This window comes from Mustelus asterias, chromosome 5 (assembly GCF_964213995.1).
Source record: "Mustelus asterias chromosome 5, sMusAst1.hap1.1, whole genome shotgun sequence".
Classification (NCBI taxonomy): Eukaryota; Metazoa; Chordata; class Chondrichthyes; order Carcharhiniformes; family Triakidae; genus Mustelus; species Mustelus asterias.
The window spans coordinates 82,534,323-82,556,802 of NC_135805.1; the positions used below are offsets into that span (position 1 = coordinate 82,534,323).

The 22,480-nt window shown below is 41.8% G+C and overlaps 1 protein-coding gene across 10 annotated transcripts in view; it reads left to right on the forward strand.

The window, feature by feature from the left end:
- The window catches only part of supt3h (SPT3 homolog, SAGA and STAGA complex component), a 416,614-nt gene that overhangs the window by 298,286 nt on the left and 95,848 nt on the right, over positions 1–22,480 (forward strand). For 9 of the 10 annotated variants that reach the window (XR_013497769.1, XM_078212917.1, XM_078212918.1 and 6 more), the window contains 3 exons: positions 7,479–7,591; positions 11,289–11,399; positions 14,392–14,586. Coding sequence is in view for 9 of the 10 variants with exons in the window: in XM_078212917.1 (XP_078069043.1) it covers positions 7,479–7,591; positions 11,289–11,399; positions 14,392–14,586 (419 nt within the window). In the remaining variant the exon portion in view is untranslated. The remainder of the gene's footprint in view (positions 1–7,478; positions 7,592–11,288; positions 11,400–14,391; positions 14,587–22,480) is intronic. The other variant, XM_078212921.1, reaches the window with a different exon arrangement.

The window sequence follows — 22,480 nt, forward strand, 5'->3', positions numbered from 1 at the left end:
AGATCTTTGCTGAACTATTTATTTCCATCATCAGCTGTCAGTTTGTCGAAGACTGCCTGTTTTACCTATTTTCACATATGAATATTGACAGAGATCAGGGATCGTGAAGTGCATTTATATCAAGCTTCAACAAAGTTCTTCTAAGCAAATATGCAAATATAGTATTTGCCATATGCAAAATCTCATACTCATTAGGGCATGTCATTACCTTTCAAAGAGCCTTAAATAATTCACAAAAGAATTTGACAGCTGAGTCAAGTCAAATTGCATCTCTCCCCATTTTAATTTCTGGCAAAAGAAGTTGAATTGATTTTAGAATGGAGTTGATACAATATTTTATCAGATGTACATATCAAAATAAAGTTGCTGAAGTATGTGGATGAACACGTATCTCAGGTTTTAAATAAATAATTTCCTGAAAATGTTAATGCAGGCAGATAAAGTCATAAAAAGGCCAAAAGCATTTAGAGTTTTATAAATAAGCCCATAGAATGCAAGAGTAATGATGAATTTGTACAACACAACACTTAAGCTGAGGTTAGAACACTGGGTGATTTGGGATGCTCATTATAGGAATATACATTAGTCTTTTGGATATGCAATGTTGATTCTGTTATGAGGATGTGCTTTTTGAAGATATGTTTTCTGAGTTTTATCTCTGGCTGGATTCTAAACTGGAATAATTATGTTTTTTAAACAAGCTGAGTTGCTCCACAGCACAATTTAGCATTTGGATTGGAGTAAAGAGGCATTCAATCTTATGGAAAGCGTGGAAGACCCCCTTCTCCTGACTGTTCACACCATACGGAGATTTTGTAGATGTTTCTGAGATAAGCGGCAGAATTCTCCCAGAAAGTTTCCAAGTGTCATAATGGCGAGAATAATGGAGTGATCCACGCCAGTCTCTCAGGCGGGCTCCACACTGCATTTGTCCCACACTCAGTCACTATTTTGGAGAGTTGGGAGCTTTACGCCAGTACTGAGGGAGGCGAGCCTGAACACACCAGAGAGCCCGGCTTTGGAGCGCTCGGGTGCCATTTTGCAAGGGCGCTCCGATCTCAGTGTGCATGGGAGACCTCCTCCTTCACCCCATGGACATCGGGACCCCTACCCACCCAATTGGCGGCGGCATGTTCCCTCACCCCCTCCCCAATATGGGTCACCAGCATTGGGCCCTCCTGATAGGTCCCTCTGCCTGACCCCTGACATGCTGCCCCACCAAGATCGCCTCCACAAACCACCCCATATGACCCCACTTCCCCGTCATAGCCCCCTCTCAGGCCCCACACACTCGGCATTGGCGGTGCCCAACTGGCACTGACAGGCTGTCCAGAGGCCACTGCTGGGCACCGCTGGTGTATCAGTTGGACACTGCCTGTGTGCCAAGTGCGCAGTGCTAACTGGGCACTGCCCAATGGGCACTAATGGCCATACCACCAACTACCTGGGGGTTTCAGTAGTCTGAGACCCCCAGTGTGACCATCGTGCCAGGTCTTTGTTAGTGGAGACTTGTAGTGGCTCTTACCATTATGGAGCCACTCCCAAAGGCCGGTGAATTCTTTGCCGTGGGAATTCGAATTGGCTATGCATTTTTAAATACTACTTTACATATGCTAATCTGCCTCATATCCTTTCTGGATGTAACCTGTTCACGCCATTAGACAGGGGCTGGGAGAATTGCAAACTGTTTGGCGCAGGGTGCGAAATGGATTTTTAGGCCCACATGCTATTCTCCAGGACTGGCGCAATCTGCTCACTGTGTAACGAGGTCAGTGAATCACCCCATTATGTCATTGTTCAGTTATTTGTTCTGAAACAATAACTGCAGCAAACATGAACTAATCAAGCCCCTCTGGAATATACAACCAGCAAACTATTTCAAGGGAACCCCAATCATGCAGTGGCGAGGAAGAAGTGGAAAGGACTACTGAAACAGGCTATTAGAATCGTGTGTCTTCTTCCCCCCCTGAAAGTATTATGCACCTGGTTTATAAAGTAACCCTGAGAAGAAACCTGCTGCAAGCCAAGATATTTTAAAACATGGAAATCTGCTCTGTATGACAGCATTTAGAACAGCTAACCTAAACGGCCGCAGTGCTGAATCACCACAGCAAGGAACAGCTAACCATATACTCCATTTTCTTCTTTCATGATCTATAAAATCCTTATACGTCTATCCTCTCACTCTGCGATCTGCACTTGTGTGCACGCGGGCCCAGACAAATGTGTGTAACCACATGAATGGTGTCATGTTTCTCTTATTTTTTAAGCTCTGGAATAAACTTAACTCGGTCTTTGTTTAACCTAAAAAAACCTATATCTCAGTAGCTGTCCATAACCTTGACATATAAATAGCAGGATGCTTATAGAATTGGCAAAGCAATCCTCTTTCAATTCTTAAAAATACAACAAGGAGTGGTAAAATAGGGGAACCATTTCATCTCTCCTTCCCTGGTGATAACAATTCACCAGGATGATGGCAAGGATAGAAAACTAGTTAGGAGGGATTAAGATATGGACCATGTTCAGTGGAGCAAAGGCTAAGTGGTGATTTAATTAAATATTTTAAAATATTGAAGGGTTTAGATATACTGAGTGAAAGATTGTTTCCTCTGGTTGGGGAATCGGCGATAAGAGATCATCAATTAAATTGCTGTTCAGTGAGAAGAGATTAAAATACATTTCTTTTGACAGAGGGTTGTTGGTGATTGGAATTTCGAAATTCAATAAATACTTAACTTGCGTTTACCCATTTAAAAGGCTGTGTTGATTTCAACCAAAGTCTGGACTTCAGGCAATTTAAATCAGCTGTTTACACCTTGTTAAAGTGCAGATGTCTTCCTGGTGAGATTCTGGTTGCTCAGTGAGAATTGTTTTTTTTCAAAAGTAGTTTAGTTACTTTGCTTTTTAGGTTTACTATTCACAGTGTAGAGGGGACAAATCACATTGGGGGCATATTCAATTCGAATGTGCATACAATCTACTGTCATTTGTTCTTCAGCAGAGAATCTCATCTGATTCTTTTTATAGGATTGTGGCTCACACTGGATTTTCTTTTACTTCTGCAAAATTACTGTCTGGACAGTATTCTGGTCACTATGCAAAGCATAAAATACTTTGCTAAAAGTTGTTTAACCAAATTCTTTTTCCTTGCATCCTACACTGTAATCAATGACCCGTAACTTCCTCAGAGTGGTAACCTCCGACGGATTGCTACTCTGGATGGATTTACCCAAGTTGAAATTCCAAAGCCCCTGTTTTATCCAGCTGGGTGAGACAGGCTGCATTGGCGAGGAGTAACTGAGGCGCAGAGAGGAAAGACATGCCCCCTTTTTAGAACACTAGCTGCTGTAAAGGAAGTGTTTAAAAGAAAAATTAATTTAAAAAAGCTAGTTTGATGGATGGGTGCTAATTCAGACATGGTGGGGTGAGGGGGGGGGGGGAGAGAGGTGCGGGGCGATGGAGAGTTGTTGGTGTTGGACAGGGGGCATTCGGACTGGGGTGGGATTCAATGGGAGGAATTGGTGTTGGGCCAGGGTGTAATGGTGTGGAGTTCCACGGGGGCGGGTTGGCGTAGTGAGGGAGGGGTGCCTGTGTGAGGCAAGTCTGGGTTTATTAAATAGGTAGTCTGGAATTAGAAGTGATTTTTTTTTCCTTCCAACACATTCAGATTTATCAGGGTAAAATTATTAGAACCATCCAAAGTTAGCAATTTAAATCGTTTCTGTCTGGTGGTTCCCAGCCCAGTGCAATTGTCCATGGGAAGTTAGCACTTTTGGACAATTGCCAAGTAAATCCTTATATGGGAACTTCTTAGAGGGATTCTCCAGGGTATTATTGGGATATCCCCCAAATTCGCACTGGGGAAACAGGAAGTTATGGGCACACGTATTATGCATATAAAGCGAACATATTGGAATGATCCTGTAATTTTGATCAGTAGTAATGAACAAGTTGGAGTTTGAATCCTATTCTCACATACCCTGATCAACTGACTAACTCCATTAGAAAGGCGTTAAAATAAAAGCAAAATACAGCAGATGCTGGAAAACTGAAGTAAAAACAGAAAATGCTGGAAAAAACTAAGGGCCTTGCAACATCTGTGGGGAGCAAAATGGAGTTAACGTTTTAAGTCCAAATGACTCTTCTTATGAGTTCTGAAGAAACTTTATTCCAGCAGATAGGCCACTGCATTGGAACCTGGATTTTCGGTCCCGAGTCAGGTAGCAGGAGTGGGCAAATTTTTAAAGTTAACAAGCTCTCATCTGAATGATGGAACCTTTAGTCCAGATGGAGTGGATACAGGATGGAGTTGGGCTCCAGATGCAGATTGAAGGTGCCACAGGAGGACTGTTTAAAAGCCTTGCCCTAGGTTTTGTGGGTCTTTGTCAGAGTCGTTTTGATAAATATTAGTCCCTCTAGCTCTCGCCAATCATACCCCCTCATCTTATACCCACTCCCCATACCTCATCCATGTCACCTCATGCCAACCCATCTGTAAAACTCCAGTGGTTAGGTGATACAAAAGAAACCAACTTGTATAAAAACTTTTTCCAGATCATCACCTGTTTCCCCTTTATATGCACCCAGGATGTGGTTAATTCATTAACCTCTAATTATTAACTTAATCGCTGGTTGGCTATTAACTATTTTTTATCCTAATACCCATGCCCCCCCAACCCCCCCCCCCCCCCCCCCCCCCCACCCACCCCAATGGTACCTCATACTCTACATGACCTTCTCCTCACCCCAATGGCTGCCTATACCCTCCATGCCAAGTCATGCCCCCAACCCACTCTAGTGACCCTTTGTAGTCCTGTGCTAACTCATACCAATCCACCATCCTTTGCCCTATCACACTCCATGCTAACTTGTCCATTGTCCACCACGGGCAGACCTCAGGGGCGATGTTGAGCTTAAATAAAACAAAGATCTACATTTTTATAACCGCCTTTACAATAGTAAAAGTCGCATTCATGAAAGTCCATTTAAAGCATTTTAAGCTCCTCAACTGCTTCATCCCTTATAAAAAGAAACAGACTTGTATTCATAAATCCACATCAAAGACAGCTAATCCTTTAATAACCTCTTTAAGATGTCAATGAAACTAAAATTTTAGGTTCTCTTACTGAGGTAATGATTGTGAAAAGCAGAAAGACATTAATGATGGTATGTCAACAGTTTTTGCAATTGTGAGAACATTTTCTTTTCAACAATCACTGAGGCAGCCTGCTATTTTTAAAGAGTTGGATCTTAAATAATTTCATTTCTTGACAGTACAATAGACTGTATTTGCCCTTCAAGATCAATTACATCCACTGCTTAACTTTGTAATTCCCACACTGCAGATTAAGACCCTTGCTATGATGAAAGTGGGGTCTGTTTGATTAATGGCCCTGCTGAATTTGGGGATTCCCTCGTGTAAGTCGCACCCTGCCTCCGTTCCCATACCAGAAAAAGTAGTATGTGGGGATGAGACTTAAACATCCGTGTCCCATCTGCCCTTTTTTTTACTGTCTGCCGAGTCCCTGTGACTCTAAAAATCCAGACCAGGGTCTTAATTTATAAACAGTTGAAATTCCAGGATCATACTTGCAGATTGTAAGGTGTTGCTCCACAAACTGGTCACCATGGACGGCACGTGGGGCACAGTGGTCTTGCAGCACCAGGGACCTAGGTTCAATTCCCATCTTGGATCACTGTTTGTGAGGAGTCTGCACGTTTTCCCTGTGTCTGCGTGGGTTTCCTCTGGGTGCTCCGGTTTCCTCCCGCAGTCTCAAGGACATGCTGGTTAGGTGCATTGGCCATGCTAGATTCTCCTTCAGTGTACGCGAACAAGCGCTGGAGTGTGGCGACTTGGGGATTTTCACAGTAACTTCATTACAGTGTTAATGTAAGCCTATTTGTGACACCAAATAAATGTTAAACTTTTTAAAATTTCAAACCTAATCTGCATTTGGTCTCCCTAATGGACAGACCACCACAGCGTGAGCAGTGAATACAGAATACTAAAGTGAAAGAACTGCTGTCTCACTTGGAAGGCAGCTCTTTTTGGAGCACTGGACGGTGAGAAGAGAGGAGATAAGAGAGAAAGTATTGCATCTCCTACACTTGCATCGAAAGGTGCCATCGAAAGGGGAGGGGATGTTGGGAGTGACTGAGGAATGGACCAGGATGTGGCAGAGAAAATGGTCCCATTGGAAGGCTGAAAGTGGAGGGGAGGGGAAGATGTATGTTGTGGTGGTCTCATGCTGGAGGTGGCTGAAATGGCAGAGGATAGAGTGGCTGGTCAGGTGGAAGATGAAAACAAGGAAATTCCTAGTGTGGTTGGGGGAGGGAGTGGAAGGGATGAGAGCAAAAGTGTGTGAAGTGAAGCAACTAAATTCCACAGCATGCCATCAATGGCAGCTACAGCAGCATTGAAAACATATAATGTGAGAAACTTATTTTGTCTTTCCAATCCATTCTTTCCACTGTCAATGTGCAATATACTGGCACTATCCAAATCATTTAATCTCCTGAAAAAATTCTTGGCAAAGTTTTTTTGTCTGGCACCTAAAACTAATTCAAGTGAATCTACAGGGTATGTTTTTTTTTACATAACTTACCTTATTATTCACCTCTGACAAAGGGTTTACACCGGAAATGGCAATTTGTCAGTTCTTACCAGAGATGCTACTTGACCTGTTGCGTGCTTCCAGAATTCTCAATTTTTGTTGTAAAAGAAAATAAAATACGTACAAAGAGATAAAGAGAATTAATGAAATTGGAACAATGGCAATAAGAGAAAGGATGAAAGAGCTAGAGGATAGGGAAGTGGTAATTGAATCAGAAAAACAAGGTGGTGTGTGAGAAATGGAGAGAAGGAATGAAGTGGAGAAAAAGTGAGAGAGAACGATTAAGGTACTGAGAATTAGATTATGTGCATAGATATGAGATAGAAAAAATGACACAGAGACGAGGCATAAAAGCATAAAGCACATTTGAATTAAATAGTTAGAAACAAAGCATGTCAAAAGACATACTGATTGGCTAGATTTCAGATTCTCTGCACGGTATATTCGTGGTGACAGTGAGAATACTAGTTACAATGCTTGTATATATTACATTTGAAACTTCTAGACAATATACAGTTTACTTCTTCCTGAAAGGTTGGCCATCCCTGTAATATTTAAATGTTACAGCTTATATATTAGGAAAATACAAAGCCAGCTTTTCATGCAACTCAAGACCAGAACAAATGATTTGCTAAGATATCAGTTGGTGAACACAGGTGTACTTCGTAAACAAAGGAAAAAAATGACATTTTTAATTACTTGAATTTGTAGTAGGTTTGTAAACCAGCTCTTCAATACTAAATATTGTTTTTCAGGTCACAGTGACGTGCCAAAATACCTTTGACATCCTCTCAATCATGTTTATATGTGATTTTCCTCATATAAATGAATGTTCCATTTATTCTATTTGTAATTTGTCAGCTAAAAAGTCGACAAAGTTTAAGGACTGGTTGGACTGCAGCAGCATGGAGGTCAAGCCTAATCCAGTTGCATTAGAGATCATGGCATACCTAGCCCAGGAGACCGTGGCCCAGGTAATGTGCAAACTTTATAAAATGGAGTGTCCTAATAAGATATGAAATTAATTTAAATCTATAAAAAAGCGAACATGCGATTTTGCAACTTTGTTACAATGACTATAACAGGTATGGTAAGCCCATCCCAATGTACCACACCCACTAGCTACCAACAATCTCCATCAATTGCCCTCGCATACCCAGCACTGATGCAAGCCCAATCTCAGAGTTTGCACACACTGCCGGTTATTCAACTAGGACAGCCCCATTACTCAAAACACATTTTCCCACACTTACTATCATGCTTCCCTGCCCCTTTCAGGAGGAGATGGTGCTTGCTATCTTTGGAGTAGTCATGACTGAGACCAGCCCAGTGGTGGGGCTGAAATCATAGAACATGACCGTATGCTCATGCCTAATTCTCCCTCTCATGTCCCCAGTGCCCCTCATTTCATAATCTCTTCTAACCTACAGCTGCAGATGGTCTAAATTTGCACCTGTTGCTTTCTCCCCACCACAAGCCTAAGTCTTTGCCTTTCGCATTTCAGATAAGGCAGCAACTTCCATGTATATAGCCCCTTAACATATAGAATATCCCAAGGTGCTTTAGAAAAGTGTGGCAGAATAAAATTTAACATCAAGCCACATAAGTGTCAAAAGAAGCAACGTAAGTAAAAACGTTTTTTTATGCGGTCAGTGTTAGGAATGTGCTAACTGCCAGGGAATTTGGTGAAGACAATTTCAATTGAAGTTTAATGATTAAAATCTGGAAGGCTCAAGGGGCCAGAATGGGCAGAGATCTAGAGGGGTTGTAGGGCTGAAGGAGTTTAGAGAGAGAGTTGAGACCATGGTGTGATGTGAAAACATGGATGATAATTTTAAAATTGAAGCACTGCTTGTCTGGGAGCCAATGTAAATCAATGAGGACAAGAATGTTGGAGGACAAGTTAGCACATGGGCAGCCGCGAAGTTTTGAATTACCTCCCAAGTTTATTGAGGGTAGAATGTGGGAAACTGGAATAATCAAATCTAACAAAGACATGGATGAGGGTTTTAGCTGCAGATAAGTTGAGGCAAAATCAAAGTCAGGTAGCACAGATGCCAATTGCCAGAGGGTGAGGTCGCTAATGAGTTCTGCTGCAGAGGCCTCGTGGGGAATTTGGTGCCTCATCGGCATCAACTTGACATAGGGTTTTGTGCAGAGTTTGGAACCCATCCTTTCCAGTGTGGCAATGGTGGTCAACATCTAAAGCACGCTCGAAGGCCCAAACATAATGCAGCATCTTCCGTCTCCTCTTCCTCCTCAGTGAGTTACTGTAGCTGGTGACATACACAGCCAGTAATTGCAGGGCTTGTCCAGAACAATCCAGGCAGAAGACATGTTGCTTAAACACCCTCTCAACCTCTTCCTGTCACATTTAGCATGGCAGCATAATATGCATGCTGCCGACATGTAGGCGGGTTGTGCATTGGAGCCATGATCTATATTGTCAAAGGATAGCTTGTGTTGTCCAGTAGCCATGCTCTGGTTTGCCATGATGACTCAGATCATACAATGGCCTGCAGCAGAATGAAAGCCTATAGGCATTGACTAGCATGATGCACTATGTACACTCACAAACCAGCTGGATGTTGAAGGAATGGAATCCATTTCAGTAATGATATATAGAGTTGACAATCGGTGTCCGTAAAGTGATAGGCATGCAGTCAGTGGCATCCTGCCCAAGAGGAGTCCTGCAATTTTCGTGGAGCTGGTTGCTCACTGTGACTACTTCTCTCTGGCAAGAGAAAATGAAACGTTTCCAGCTGTCTTGGAACACAAACACTCCAGCCTGGAAGGAGCCAAATTCATAAAGGTTCATGGCCGTGATCATGTTAATTGCTTCTGGCATTGCTGTCCTCGCCCTGTTGTGAAACTGCAGTTGTGGTTGCCACAGGTGGGTGATGTTGGTGAAGTGGAGACATCTGACAATGTTTCATACTGAGGTTCAGATCGGAGAATTACTCCCTCCATACCCTGGACTTTTGTGGTCTCCTGCTGACAGCTCTTTTCAGCTTCCTCCTCCTCCACCTCCCTTTATCAGCAGTTTGTCCTCTCCCATGTCACCTCCACTTATTTTGCTGTATCATGCTGTAGGTCAGAGACAATCAAAAGACCACAACCCTGCCTGGGAGCAAGTGACTTGTGCAGAATCCTTGATGTCAATGCATGCCGAACACTCCCAATTGACTTGAAACCCCTTAAACAACTTTAAATAATTCTGGAAACGACTAAACATTTCCACAATCGCAGCATCAACCCCCCAGTAGAAATTGACCAGCAACTAACCTGAAAGTAATTGATGATCCCTTTTAATCATATGCAGGTGAGGGTTTCTTCTGTTACTGAATGAATGCTCAGCAGTGCGTGTTTAGGAAATGTCTCTAGCTGGAGTGTTGAACATCAAACCAGCGTTACATTGTTGAGGCAAAACAGCAATGAGCATTGAATAAAGGACATGACTGGGCCGAATTTTACAGCCAATCTGCTTTAGTCCCACCATTGTAATTTGCGAACATGAATTCCATAAATCTTGTAGTTTATGAGTTGACACTTGGCAAATGACAATGAAAAGCTTTTTTTTTGGTAAAAATCCAACTGGTTCAGTTAAACCATGAATGGAGCTGCCGCTCCTGAACTGTTGATTGAAGTGTTTATTTTTGGTGTAATATTTTGGTTGTGCTCGGCAGCAGTTAGTTGTCCTGGGTTGTCATCTTTCTCACTGATTCCTACAATCGTAGAAATCATAGAAACTCCACAGTGCAGAAGGAGGCCATTCGGCCCATCGAGTCAGCACCGCCAACAATCCCACCCACCCCAAGCCCTATCCACACAACCCCACATATTTATCCCACTAACCTACACATCCTGGGACACTATGGGCAATTTAGCATGGCCAATCAATCGAACCCGCACATCTTTAGAGAATGCTAAAGATTCACAAACCTTTGTATGAAGACATTTCATAGAATCCCTACAATGCAGAAGGAGGCCATTGGGTCTGCACTGACAACAATCCCACCCAAGCCCTATCCCCATAACCCCACATATTTATCCTGCTAATCCCTCCACCCTATGATTCCAGGACACTTAAGGGGCAATTTAGCATGGCCAATGCACCTAACCCGCACATCTTTTGGACTGTGGGACGAAACCGGAGCACCCGGAGGAAACCCACGCAGACACGGGGAAAACGTGCAAATTCCACACAGATAGGAATCTAACCCAGGTCCCTGGAGCTGAGAGGCAGCAGTGCTAACCACTGTGCCACCCCAAGTACATTGTTTCCTGTGTGTTAAGAGAATTTTGAATAGTCAAATTGCAAAAGTTTATAAGCTCTTCACAGAACGTCCACATGCAGGGTTTCAAGGAAGACTGCCATATTGTAACAAAGCAGCCCAATCCATGTTTACAAACATGAGAGTAAAAAGTCAGCCACTTTAATGCAAAGCACTGGGAGGATATGGGTCTCTATTCTCAGTGACAGGTCATTTCTTTCGTTTTAGTCCATTGTGCTGCTGACAACAAAAATATAACGATTCTGAATCAAATTTTGGTAATTGTAGAGCAGACAACTTTATTGTACAGCTCATATGAGAGTAGCAGATTTCTTAGTGATACTCATTTAATTCCACAGTGACATTTATGTTAAAATCCCATATTTTCATTTTTAAGCTAGTGGACCTAGCCCTTTTGGTGAAGCAAGACATGGCTGCAAAAACAGGAGATCCATTTAATAATGCCAGATCTGTGACACTTGCACATCATAATGCTGCATTACCTGAGGTAAGTACTTTAAACTTACGCAACCTTTTAATGGAAGGGAATTCACTTCCCACATTCCTCACAAAAGCACCAATTTCATGCTCTCTCCTCCTCCGCCCCAGAACAAGCTGCATGCTAATTCTTTTTATCTTTTTAGTTGAATTTATATGTTTTCCAGTTTAGACAATGTCATAATACTCCATACTCATTCTTGTTGCAAAGACAGCTTCCACAGGCAAGGTTATAATTTATTTGAATACGGGCGGCAGGGTAGCACAGTGGTTAGCACTGCTGCTTCATAGCTCCAGAGACCTGGGTTCGAATCCCAGCTCGGGTCACTGTCTGTGTGGAGTTTGCACATTTTCCCTGTGTCTGCGTGGGTTTCCTCCGGGTGCTCTGGTTTCCTCCCACAGTCCAAAGATGTGCGGGCCAGGTTGATTGGCCATTCTATATTGCCCTTAGTGTCCCGGGATACATAGGTTAGAGGGATTAGAGGGAGATGTGGGGTTAGGGCCTGGGTGGGATTGTGGCTGGTGCAAACTCGATGGGGCGAATGGCCTCTTTCTGCACTGTAGGATTCTATGAATAGAAATTCACTTTGTGTGAAATGTCTGGACATTGAGCCCTTTTGCTGTTATCTAGCAGAAATAATGCAGAATGCATCAACTAATATGCAATGTCTTTGAATTGGCAGAAAAAGTCACACAATTGGGTCATCGAGTTCTGGCTAAACTGCCAATCAATTTATTTGTAAGAAATAAAACAGTACAAAAAGAAAAATCAATCAGCCAACTGTGATTACAAGCAGAGGAGCAATTGGCTTGATGTTCCAAATTTAATTTCGACATGCGTTTAAGGAGAAATGTGAATTAAAACTACTGTCTTTAAGTTCCAAAAGATTTTCACTGGCTGTAAATTGTGGAATGTGATGACCCGTTTCTACAACTGATGCCTACCCACTCCGTATCTGGGCCAGGGAAGGTGGTGCAGCAGTAAGGATAATGGTCAATAATGCAGTGTAGAGTCAAACTACACGAGTAATCAAAGAAGAAACCTTCAGTATTCTATGATCTTTGAATTTCGGCTTGTGGAAGAGCTCCACTGCCTGATGAAATACCTTCGATCTTTCAAGTTTTGTCTCGTCGCTATTTTAATATTGAAACCATTTAGTTATCCTGACAGGACAATCTTTGATTGGTCTGCTGAATGACAATATCCATTGTTAATGTTATGCTAATTATGTTATCAAGGTTAAGGATACACAGGTGATGGTTATTGATTGATTAAGTACCTTGAACATATATAAAGAAAGACCAACACTTTGTTTTAGTTTTAGTGTCTCATCAGGACTGTCGCCCCTGTCATTATTGTTGAATTTATTGATTTTCTTTTGTTCTAATCAAACAAATATAAAGAATTGCAGGACACTGGGTGTTGGTTCAAGAGGAGGCAGACATTTGTAGTGTTACATTCTGTAAATGAATCAAGTATTAAATAAAAGATTGGTGTCTAGTTCCCTACTTCACCAAATGGCTTTGAATTGAGTTAACACCCAGATCATTATAATGATCAAGGATTTAATTTCCTGGCCCACTGAACAAGAATAGTTAAATCACCCCTTAATTTTCCATAGATTATGCAATCAGATTCAATTTAATTTATTTAATCTCTTGAATAATTGTTTGTTTCATGTCTTTACCTTTTCTCCTTATCCTGATGTCATGCAAAAACATAAATTTATCAGAACTTCACAGTATCTACTCAGGTTACGCTGAACATTATAGTTATCACTAGATACTTGACTGTCTGATTTTTCTACCAAACAAATCTTTTTTGTCGTTACAATGGATGGTTTAACAGAGCAAAGTAGTTTGAATTTTCTTCATAAACTGTTCAGATGTCCACTGAAAGTATAGTTCTACCAGAAACCTGAGAGGGGAAAAAAAGGTATTTCAAGAAGAAATTAGGTACAGCTCCGGGGACGCAAGGGATCGGGGGAAAGGGGGGAATCTGAATACTTAATTCGACGATCAGCCGTGATCAAAATGAATGGCAGGGCAAGCTCGAAGGGCCGAATGTTCTACTCCTGATTCTAGTTTCTTCATGAGAAATCAGCCATGTGGTCAAATAATGAGCACAAACTTGAAATTCTAGCTTTGAATTTCACTTTTGACTGGCATTTACAGATAGGCTTCTCCATCAGAACAAATCTCTCCCTCAGGACAAACCTCTCCCAGTTGTCCATAACAAAAGGGGAAAATGACCTAGACTGTTCCCTCATCTCCTAGCAATATAACAAAGTAGGCAAAATCAGCTATGTCCATGATGGAGCCCCGGTGATGATTGAATGTGAACAGGATATTAACTTGGCTATTCTGTTAGTATATTTCTCATTATGTACATTTAATCAATAATTGAATTGATGATGGTTAATGCTGTCTCGTTTCCCAAAATAGTTATAATATCTGAACAGGAAAGAAATGACAATACTTTTAAGGTTGCTAATCATCTAATTAACCAGCCGCCCATCCATTGACTCTGTCTACAAATCCCGCTGCCTCGGCAAAGTAGCCAGCATAATTAAGGACCCCACGCACCCCTGACATTCTCTCTTCCACCTTCTTCCGTCGGGAAAAAGATACAAAAGTCTGAGGTCACATACAAACCAACTCAAGAACAGCTTCTTCCCTGTTGCTGTCAGACGTTTGAATGGACTTACCTTGCATTAAGTTGATCTTTCTCTACACCCTAGTTATGACTGTAACACTACATTTTGCACTCTCGCATTTCCTTCTCTATGAACGGTATGCTTTGTCTGTAGAGCGCGCAAGAAACACTACTTTTCACTATGTTAATACATGTGACAATAATAAATCAAATCAAAATCAAATCAACATATGGTCGCAAAATCATGTCTCCCATAAAATGCGTGGTTCTTTAGATTTGGAATGGTATCTTGTTATAAAGACAAGTGGTGTTTCAGCCTCTCAACAAAATGACTTTGTTCTTTTAGGTACAATTTCAAGCTCAGTCTGCAAGTTTGAAGAGTAACCCTGACTCTCCTGAGAACACACCCCCATCAACACCAACAACCCCTGCATCAGCAGCACAACATCTTGTATCGAAAACACATTCAGGAAATATGGGGAATGGAGGCATGGGGCAAGATTCCAACAATACTAAAGCCAAAACTCGCAAGAGAAAAAAGGTTGGTAAATACTGTTTACTCAATAAAGCAGCTCGCTTATACACTCTGTACTATCATACTGTACTGTATAGAAATCAGTTTTAGTTTTAAATTTAGTCCTTTGGTGAAATATTATTAACTTATAAGAACAGTGCATTTATTAAGTCTATGAAGAACAAATGTTGAATTTGGGGATAACTTTGGCTTACCCAGTTCTAACTGAAACTTGACATGCTCTATGATTTTTCAGAAAAGACATATCTGACTCTTAAACTGAATCTGAAGCTTCCAATATGCCACAAATTGGGAATTTCACTATTCCCACTTTGAATAATTCAGTATTTGTGTTTATTGCCTTTGGTGTTGTTTTATTCCAAAAGTTGCCTCCTCTTGCAAATGAAGACATTCACCGGAATTCTGCCACCCCGCCCGCCACGGAATCGGAGCGGATAAGGGGCAGACAATGGAAATGTCTGTTGACCTCGGGCGGGATTTTCCGTTCTCGGGTTGAGCGAGGACATTAAATTCCACCCCTTGAGTTGAAATTGGACTTGGACAGTAGAGCAAGAAGCAACTGGGTGTAAAAGGGGCTGCCCATTGATTGGCTATTGCCTGTTCTCCACCACCATCACCTCCAGTAGATCTTAGCCATTTATTTCATTATACAACAGGAAGGGTTTTTTTTACATAATGTAGTTTTGTCCAGTCCAGCGTTAAATACTAGTTTAAGTCAAATATTGATGTGGTTAATTAAGTAGTTGTGAATAGTTTGGTATCTTTTGCTCGGAGGAAGTTGGAATTTCAAATTTCAGAACTAATGTGCAGTGTCCCAACATTAATGTTAATTTAACAAGGTCCAATTCTCCTAAGCTGTGCCATGAATGATAATGGAAGGTGCCAGATTTGTGGATGGGTGAAATGAACTAATGGGATATTCTATGCTGCAAGAAGTTCATTGCCTGCCAGGCAATCTCAGCAGCTCTAAGTTGTCCAGAGTATCTTTTGCTATCCTTCGAGCTAAACAAGAAGTGTAATGGAATACTGTTCACTTGCCTGGATGAGTGCAGCTCCAACAACACTCAGGAAGCTTGACACCATCCAAGACAAATCAGCTCACTTGATTGCTACCCCTTCCACAAACATTCAATCCTTCCATCACCAACGATCAGTGGCAGTCGCATATAGCACCTACAAGATGCCCTGCAGGAAAACACCAATGTTCCTTGTGCAGCACCTTCCAAACCCACAACCACTACCACCTTGAAGAAAAAGAGCAGTAGATATCTGGGAACATCACCACCTAGAGGTTCCCCTCCAAGGTACTCAACATCCTGGCTTTGAAATATATCATGATGTGGAGTTGCCAGCGTTGGACTGGGGTAGGCATAGTAAGTAGTCTCACAACACCAGGTTAACACCAGGGTACTCAGCTGATGAAGGAGCGGCGCTCCGAAAGCTCTTGTTACCAAATAAACCTATTGGACTTTAACCTGGTGTTGTGTGACTACTTGAAATATATCGCCATTTCTTTACTGTCAATGGGTCAAAATCCTGAAACGCCCTCCCTAACAGCATTGTGCGTGTACCTACTCCTCAGGGACTGCTGTGGTTCAAGAAGGCAGTTCACCATCACCTTCTCAAGGGCAACTAGAGATGGGCCACAAATGTTGATCTAGCCAGTGATCTCTATCCCATAAATGAATAAAATTAAAACAAAGAGCTGAATTTTGCATTTACCTGAAGTGCACACATGCATTACCCAACAGAGATAGGTGAGAAATGTTCAGGAGTGGGAACCAGGGCTGTTCATATTTCCTTCTTAGCCCAGCAGTCCCAATCCATCGTGGTATCTCATCCTATCTGAAATCAGTTAATTCAGCTCATGGGAAGTAGACCTTAGAGCCTTCTGCTTAACATTGTTTAGTTAACACAGCCATTACCAACTGAGCTGTCAGAAAAAAAAACTGCTAATCTTATCTAATGCTGATAAGGGAAATGTTTTTCAATTTTTTTGCATGTTACCATTGTGATATGTGCAGTCTTTTTGTAAGGACAGACACAGGCAAACATGCTTTGCCTCATGTTCTGCATTAACTTTCAATTAGCTCCAAAGTAACACCTTTTCTGTGCCATGGTGAACATTGTATTTCACACTTCAGCCTTCTGTGTGAGTACTAGTTCAATTTCAGTACTAGTTTGCACTGATTGACACAGTTATGAATTGCAGACCTATGCTGACTAAGAATTGGAACAATGCTCCTTTCAGATAGAATTCTTACAATTGCTAAGGAGAAAATAAATGTATTTTGTAGCTGCTTTCATATCTGCGGCTAAATTTCATTAAGCTGAAATGTTGGGATTTGGCCTGTTGACACGTAACACCTGGGATCTGAACTAAATGGCACTAATATAAAAGCTGATTCAATGTGGCAGAATGCACACTTGGGTCCCAAAAGTGGAAGAGTAGTGTGCCTATTTATCGTGCCGCTCAGTACTCTTTTCAAATCATTAGAGTTTAACAAACATCAGGCACAAGATCTTTTCCATGAATTGTTTATACCACTTAATGTTTGTTACTGCAATTCCCTTTGGTTTCAAGTTTCACCGAAATTATAATTACACAAGGTGTGCTGAACCTTATTTTAAACAACCGGTTAGAGTCACAGAGGTTTACAGCATGGAAACAGGCCCAACTTGTCCATGCCGCCCTTTTTTTTTAAACCCCTAGCTAATCCCAATTGCCCGCATTTGGCCCATATCCCTTTATACCCATTTTACCCATGTAAGTGTCTAAATGCTTTTTAAAAGACAAAATTGTACCCGCCTCTACTACTGCCTTTGGCAGCTTGTTCCAGATACTCACCACCCTCTGTGTGAAAAAATTGCCCCTCTGGATACTTTTGTATCTCTCCCCTCTCACCTTAAACCTTTGCCCTCTAGTTTTAGATTCCCCTACCTTTGGGAAAAGATATTGACTATCTAGCTGGTCTGTGCCCCTCATTATTTTATAGACCTCTATAAGATTACCCCCCAGCCTTCTACACTCCAGAGAAAAAAGTCCCAATCTATTCAGCTTCTCCTTATAACTCAAATCATCAAGTCCCGATAGCATTCTAGTGAATCTTTTCTGCACTCTTTCTAGTTTAATAATATCCTTTCTATAATAGGGTGACCAGAACAGTACACAGTATTCCAAGTGTGGCCTTACCAATGTCTTATACAACTTCAACAAGACGTCCCAACTCCTGTATTAATGTTCTGACCAATGTAACCAAGCATGCTGAATGCCTTCTTCACCACTCTGTCCACCTGTGACACCACTTTCAAGGAGCTATGAACCTGTACCCCTAGATCTCTTTGTTCTGTAACTCTCCCCAATGCCCTACCATTAATTGAGAAGTCCTACCCTGGTTCAATCTACCAAAATGCATCACTTCGCATTTATCTAAATTAAACTCCATCTGGCCCAATTGACCAAGATCCCGTTGCAATTGGAGATAACTTTCTTCACTGTCCACTATGCCACCAATCTTGGTGTCATCTGAAAACTTATTAACCATGCCTCCTATATTCTCATTCAAATCATTAATATAAATGACAAATAACAGTGGACCCACCACTGATCCCCGAGGCACACCGCTGGTCACAGGCCTCCAGTTTGAAAAACAACCCTCTACAACCACCCTCTGGCTTCTGTCAAGAAACCAATTTTGTATCCATTTAGATACCTCACCCTGGATCCCATGAGATTTAACCTTATGCAACAACCTACCATGCGGTATCTTGTCAATGGCCTTGCTAAAGTCCATGTAGACAACATCAACTGCACTGCCATCATCTACCTTCTTGGTTACCCCTTCAAAAAACTCAATCAAATTTATGAGACATGATTTTCCACTCATAAAGCCATGCTGACACAATCAGTCCTTGTGTCTCTAAATGCCTGTAGGTCCTGTCTCTCAAAACACCTTCCAACAACTTACCCACCACAGATGTGAGGCTCACTGGCCTGTAGTTCCCAGGCTTTTCCCTGCAAACAAAGGCACAACATTTGCTACCCTCCAATCTTCAGGCACCTCACCTGTGACTATCGATGATTCAAATATCTCTGCTAAGGGACCTGCAATTTCCTCCCTCGCCTCCCACAATGTCCTGGATACACTTCATCAGGTTACAGGGAGTTATCTACCTTGATGCGCTTTAAGACTTCCAGCACCTCTTTCTCTTTAAAATGTACACTCCTCAAGACATTACCATTTATTTCCCCAAGTTCCCTAACATCCATGCTTTTCTCAACAGTAAATACTGATGAGAAATATTCATTTAGGATCTCACCCATCTCTTGTGGATCCGCACATAGATGACCTTGTTGATCCCTAAGAGGCCCTACTCTCTCCCATGTTACTCTTTTGCCCTTTATGTATTTGTAGAAGCTCTTTGGATTCTCCTTTGCTTTATCTGTCAAAACAATCTCATGTCCCCTTTTTGCCCTGATTTCTCCCTTAACCCTACTCCTACACCCCCTATACTCTTCAAGGGATTCACTTGATCACAGCTGCCTATGCATGTCATGTGCCTCCTTCTTCTTCTTGACCAGGGCTTCAATATCCCGAGTCATCCAGGGTTCCCTACTTCTGCCAGCCTTGCCTTCACTCTAAGAGGAATGTGCTTACCCTGAACCCTGGTTAACACACTTTTGAAAGCTTCCTACTTACCAGACGTCCCTTTGCCTTCCCACAGACACCCCCAATTAACGTTTGAAAATTCCTGCCTCATACCATCAAAATTGGCCTTGCCCCAATTTAGAATTTTAACTTTTGGGCCAGACCTTTCACTCTCCATAGCTATCTTAAAATTAATGGAATTATGGTCACTGGTCCCAAAGTGATCCCTCACTAACACTTCTGTCACCTGCTCTTCTTTATTTCCCAAGAGGAGGTCAAGTTTTGACCCCTCTCTAGTTGGGCCATCCACATACTGAATGAGAAATTCCTCCTGAATACACTCAACAAATTTCTCTCCATCCAACTCTCTAATACTATGGCTGTCCCAGTCAATGTTGGGAAAGTTAAAATCTCCTACTATTACCACCTTATTTTATTGGAGCTATCTGTAATCTCCTTACATATTTGCTCCTCAATTTCCCACCGACTATTTGGGGGCCTATAGTACAACCCTATCAAAGTGATTTCCCCCTTCTTATTTCTCAATTCTACACATATAGACTCAATGGCCGAACCCTTGGATATATCCGCTCTCCGTACTGACGTGATGTTTTCCATAATCAAAAGTGTAACTCCCCCTCCTCTCTTACCTCCTGTTCTATCTTTCGCATAGCATCTGTACCCTGGAACATTGAGCTGCCAATCCGGTCTCTCCCTTAGCCATGTTTCAATAATTGCTATAATATCCCAGTTCCATGTACCCATCATGCCCTGAGTTCATCTGCTTTGCCCGTCAGGCCTCTTGCATTGAAATAAATGCAGTTTAATCTGGACTTCCCTTACTCTCTGTCTTGCTTTTGCCTGATCGGTCTGGTACTAGGATTACTGACACTGCCTTAACTACTTAATGTGCTCTCTTTAACTTCTGTGCTGTCCTCAACCTTCTCTTCTGTCTCCCTACTGCTTTGGATGCCACCCCCCTGCCAAACTAGTTTAAACCCTCCCGAGTGGTTCTAGCAAATCTCCCTGCCAGGATGTTAGTCCCCCTCCAATTCAGGTGTAGCCTGTCCCTCTTGAACAGGTCACCCCTTCCCCAGAAAAGATCCTAATGATCCAAAAATCTAAACCCTGCCCCCTGCACCAGCTCTCAAGCCACGCATTCAACTGCCTAATCTTCCTATTCCTACTCTCACTAGCACGTGGCACCGGTAGTAGTCCAGAAATTACTACCTTGGAGGTCCTGCAGTTTAGCCTTCTGCCTAACTCTCTATATTCACACTTCAAGACCTCATCCCTTTTCCTATCAATGTTGTTGGTACCAACATGTACAGCAACCTCTGGTTGCTCACCCTCCCCCTTAAGAATGTCCTGCAATCGCTCAGAGACGTCCTTGACCCTGGCACCAGGGAGGCAACACACCATCCTGGAGTCTCGATTGCGGCCACAGAAACACCTGTCTGTGCCTCTAACTAGCGAGTCCCCTATTACTACTGCTCGCTTGCTCTTTGCCCGACCCTGCTCTACAGCAGAAGCAGGTTCAACATGTATATTAATATTTGATTAGGTACATTTGTTAATTCAGATCTAACCTACATATGAAAAACTTTTTATTTGTGTTGATTTCTGACAGCCCTCAGGAAGTTATCTGAGCTCTGTTGCTCTTTTTTTTAAAGTCCAGGGCATCAGAAAATCATTTTATTTTAAATATTTGACAAAGATCTTCAGATTTAATTAATAAGGTGTAATGTAAGAGTTCTCTGCACACCTTGTCTCGATGTTTGATAGCTTTTATCCACCCTGTTGTGGGTATTTTAGAATGGTATTAACTGAGCTGGAAGTAGCTCAACTATCCACTTCTCACCTGAGTTATGAGGAGAACAGAAAAGTTAAAACAAAAGGGAAAAGAAAGAAATACTAACCTAGGCAGAAATAAACCTTAAGACATTTCTATTTTTATCAAATTGCTATTTTTTTCTAAAAATATTGTATTTTGTTTTGAAAAAGGTGAAAAAGTGGAGAGGTAAACATTAGCTGTATTACAATTATCATTTAAAGTTTATTTTTAGTGTCACAAGGCTTACATTAACACTGCAGTAAAGTTACCATAAAAATCCCCTAGTTGCCACACTCTGGCACCTGTTCAGGTACATTGAGGGAGAATTTGGCATGACCACTGCATCTAACCAGCATGTCTTTCGGACTGTGGGAGAAAAAGGGAGCAACTGGAGGAAACCCATGCAGACACGGAGAATGCAAACTCCACACAGACAGTGACTCAAGCCGGGAATCAAACCTGGGTCCCTGCCACTGTGAGGCAGCAGTGCTAACCACTGTGCCACCATGAAGCCCACAATGTGTGTAAAAGTTCGTATTCCAAAGAAATTCATCCAGCTTACCATACCATAAATTACTGTGTCTGGTGTTATTTTAAACTTCTGATCCTGGCAAATCAGGTCATAACGATTCTAAGGCTTTAAGGCAGTGATATCAACTTTGGATTTCAGGATCAACAGAAATTCTCACTCAAGTTCCAACTGCTGAATTAGTCCCTTCCTCAGTACCATTATTTTTGCATTTGTTCAGATCCTATTGCATTGTAAATTTATTTCAGCTTATTGCAGGATTTATTTGCCTCGCAGCCTATCAGAGCCTCTGTTAGCATGCATCCAGCAATTTAATTTCAGGGTCATTGTTTTCAAACTGCACACAACTTTACTTGTTAGGATTGTGGCCTTTGAAATGAATCTGGCTTTCATTTGCACCCTGTTCAAACATTTTTGCCCCTAGTGGGCTGAGTTCCCAGAAGATTATGGTAAATCATTATAATGTTTCAATGTTATATTGTCTGATCTATAAGGTATAATTTAGAGAATCTTGCAATGAAACTGAACAACCCTCCAATCAGACAATACCTTGAGGAATGTATCTATTTATGGCCACAGAGGCGCAAGAGAGATATTTAAGCCTTGAAGATGTGCAGACAAGTGCCACATGGCTGATCCCTAGTGTCCATGGATTGAATTGTGGAAATAAAGGCTGGAGAGTCTTGGGTTTCTCAGGTTTGAAAACTAAGAGAGAATCCCATAGAGGTGCCCACAATAAAATAAAACTACATTTAGACCACTATGATCGAATTAACATCTCATTGTGGCTCAGAAGAGAGTATATTTAATTGCTCAAAGCCAAATGTAGGACTTATGCAAGGAAGCTGTTCTTCACATTTGTGCTGAACATGTGAAATCGATTTTTGA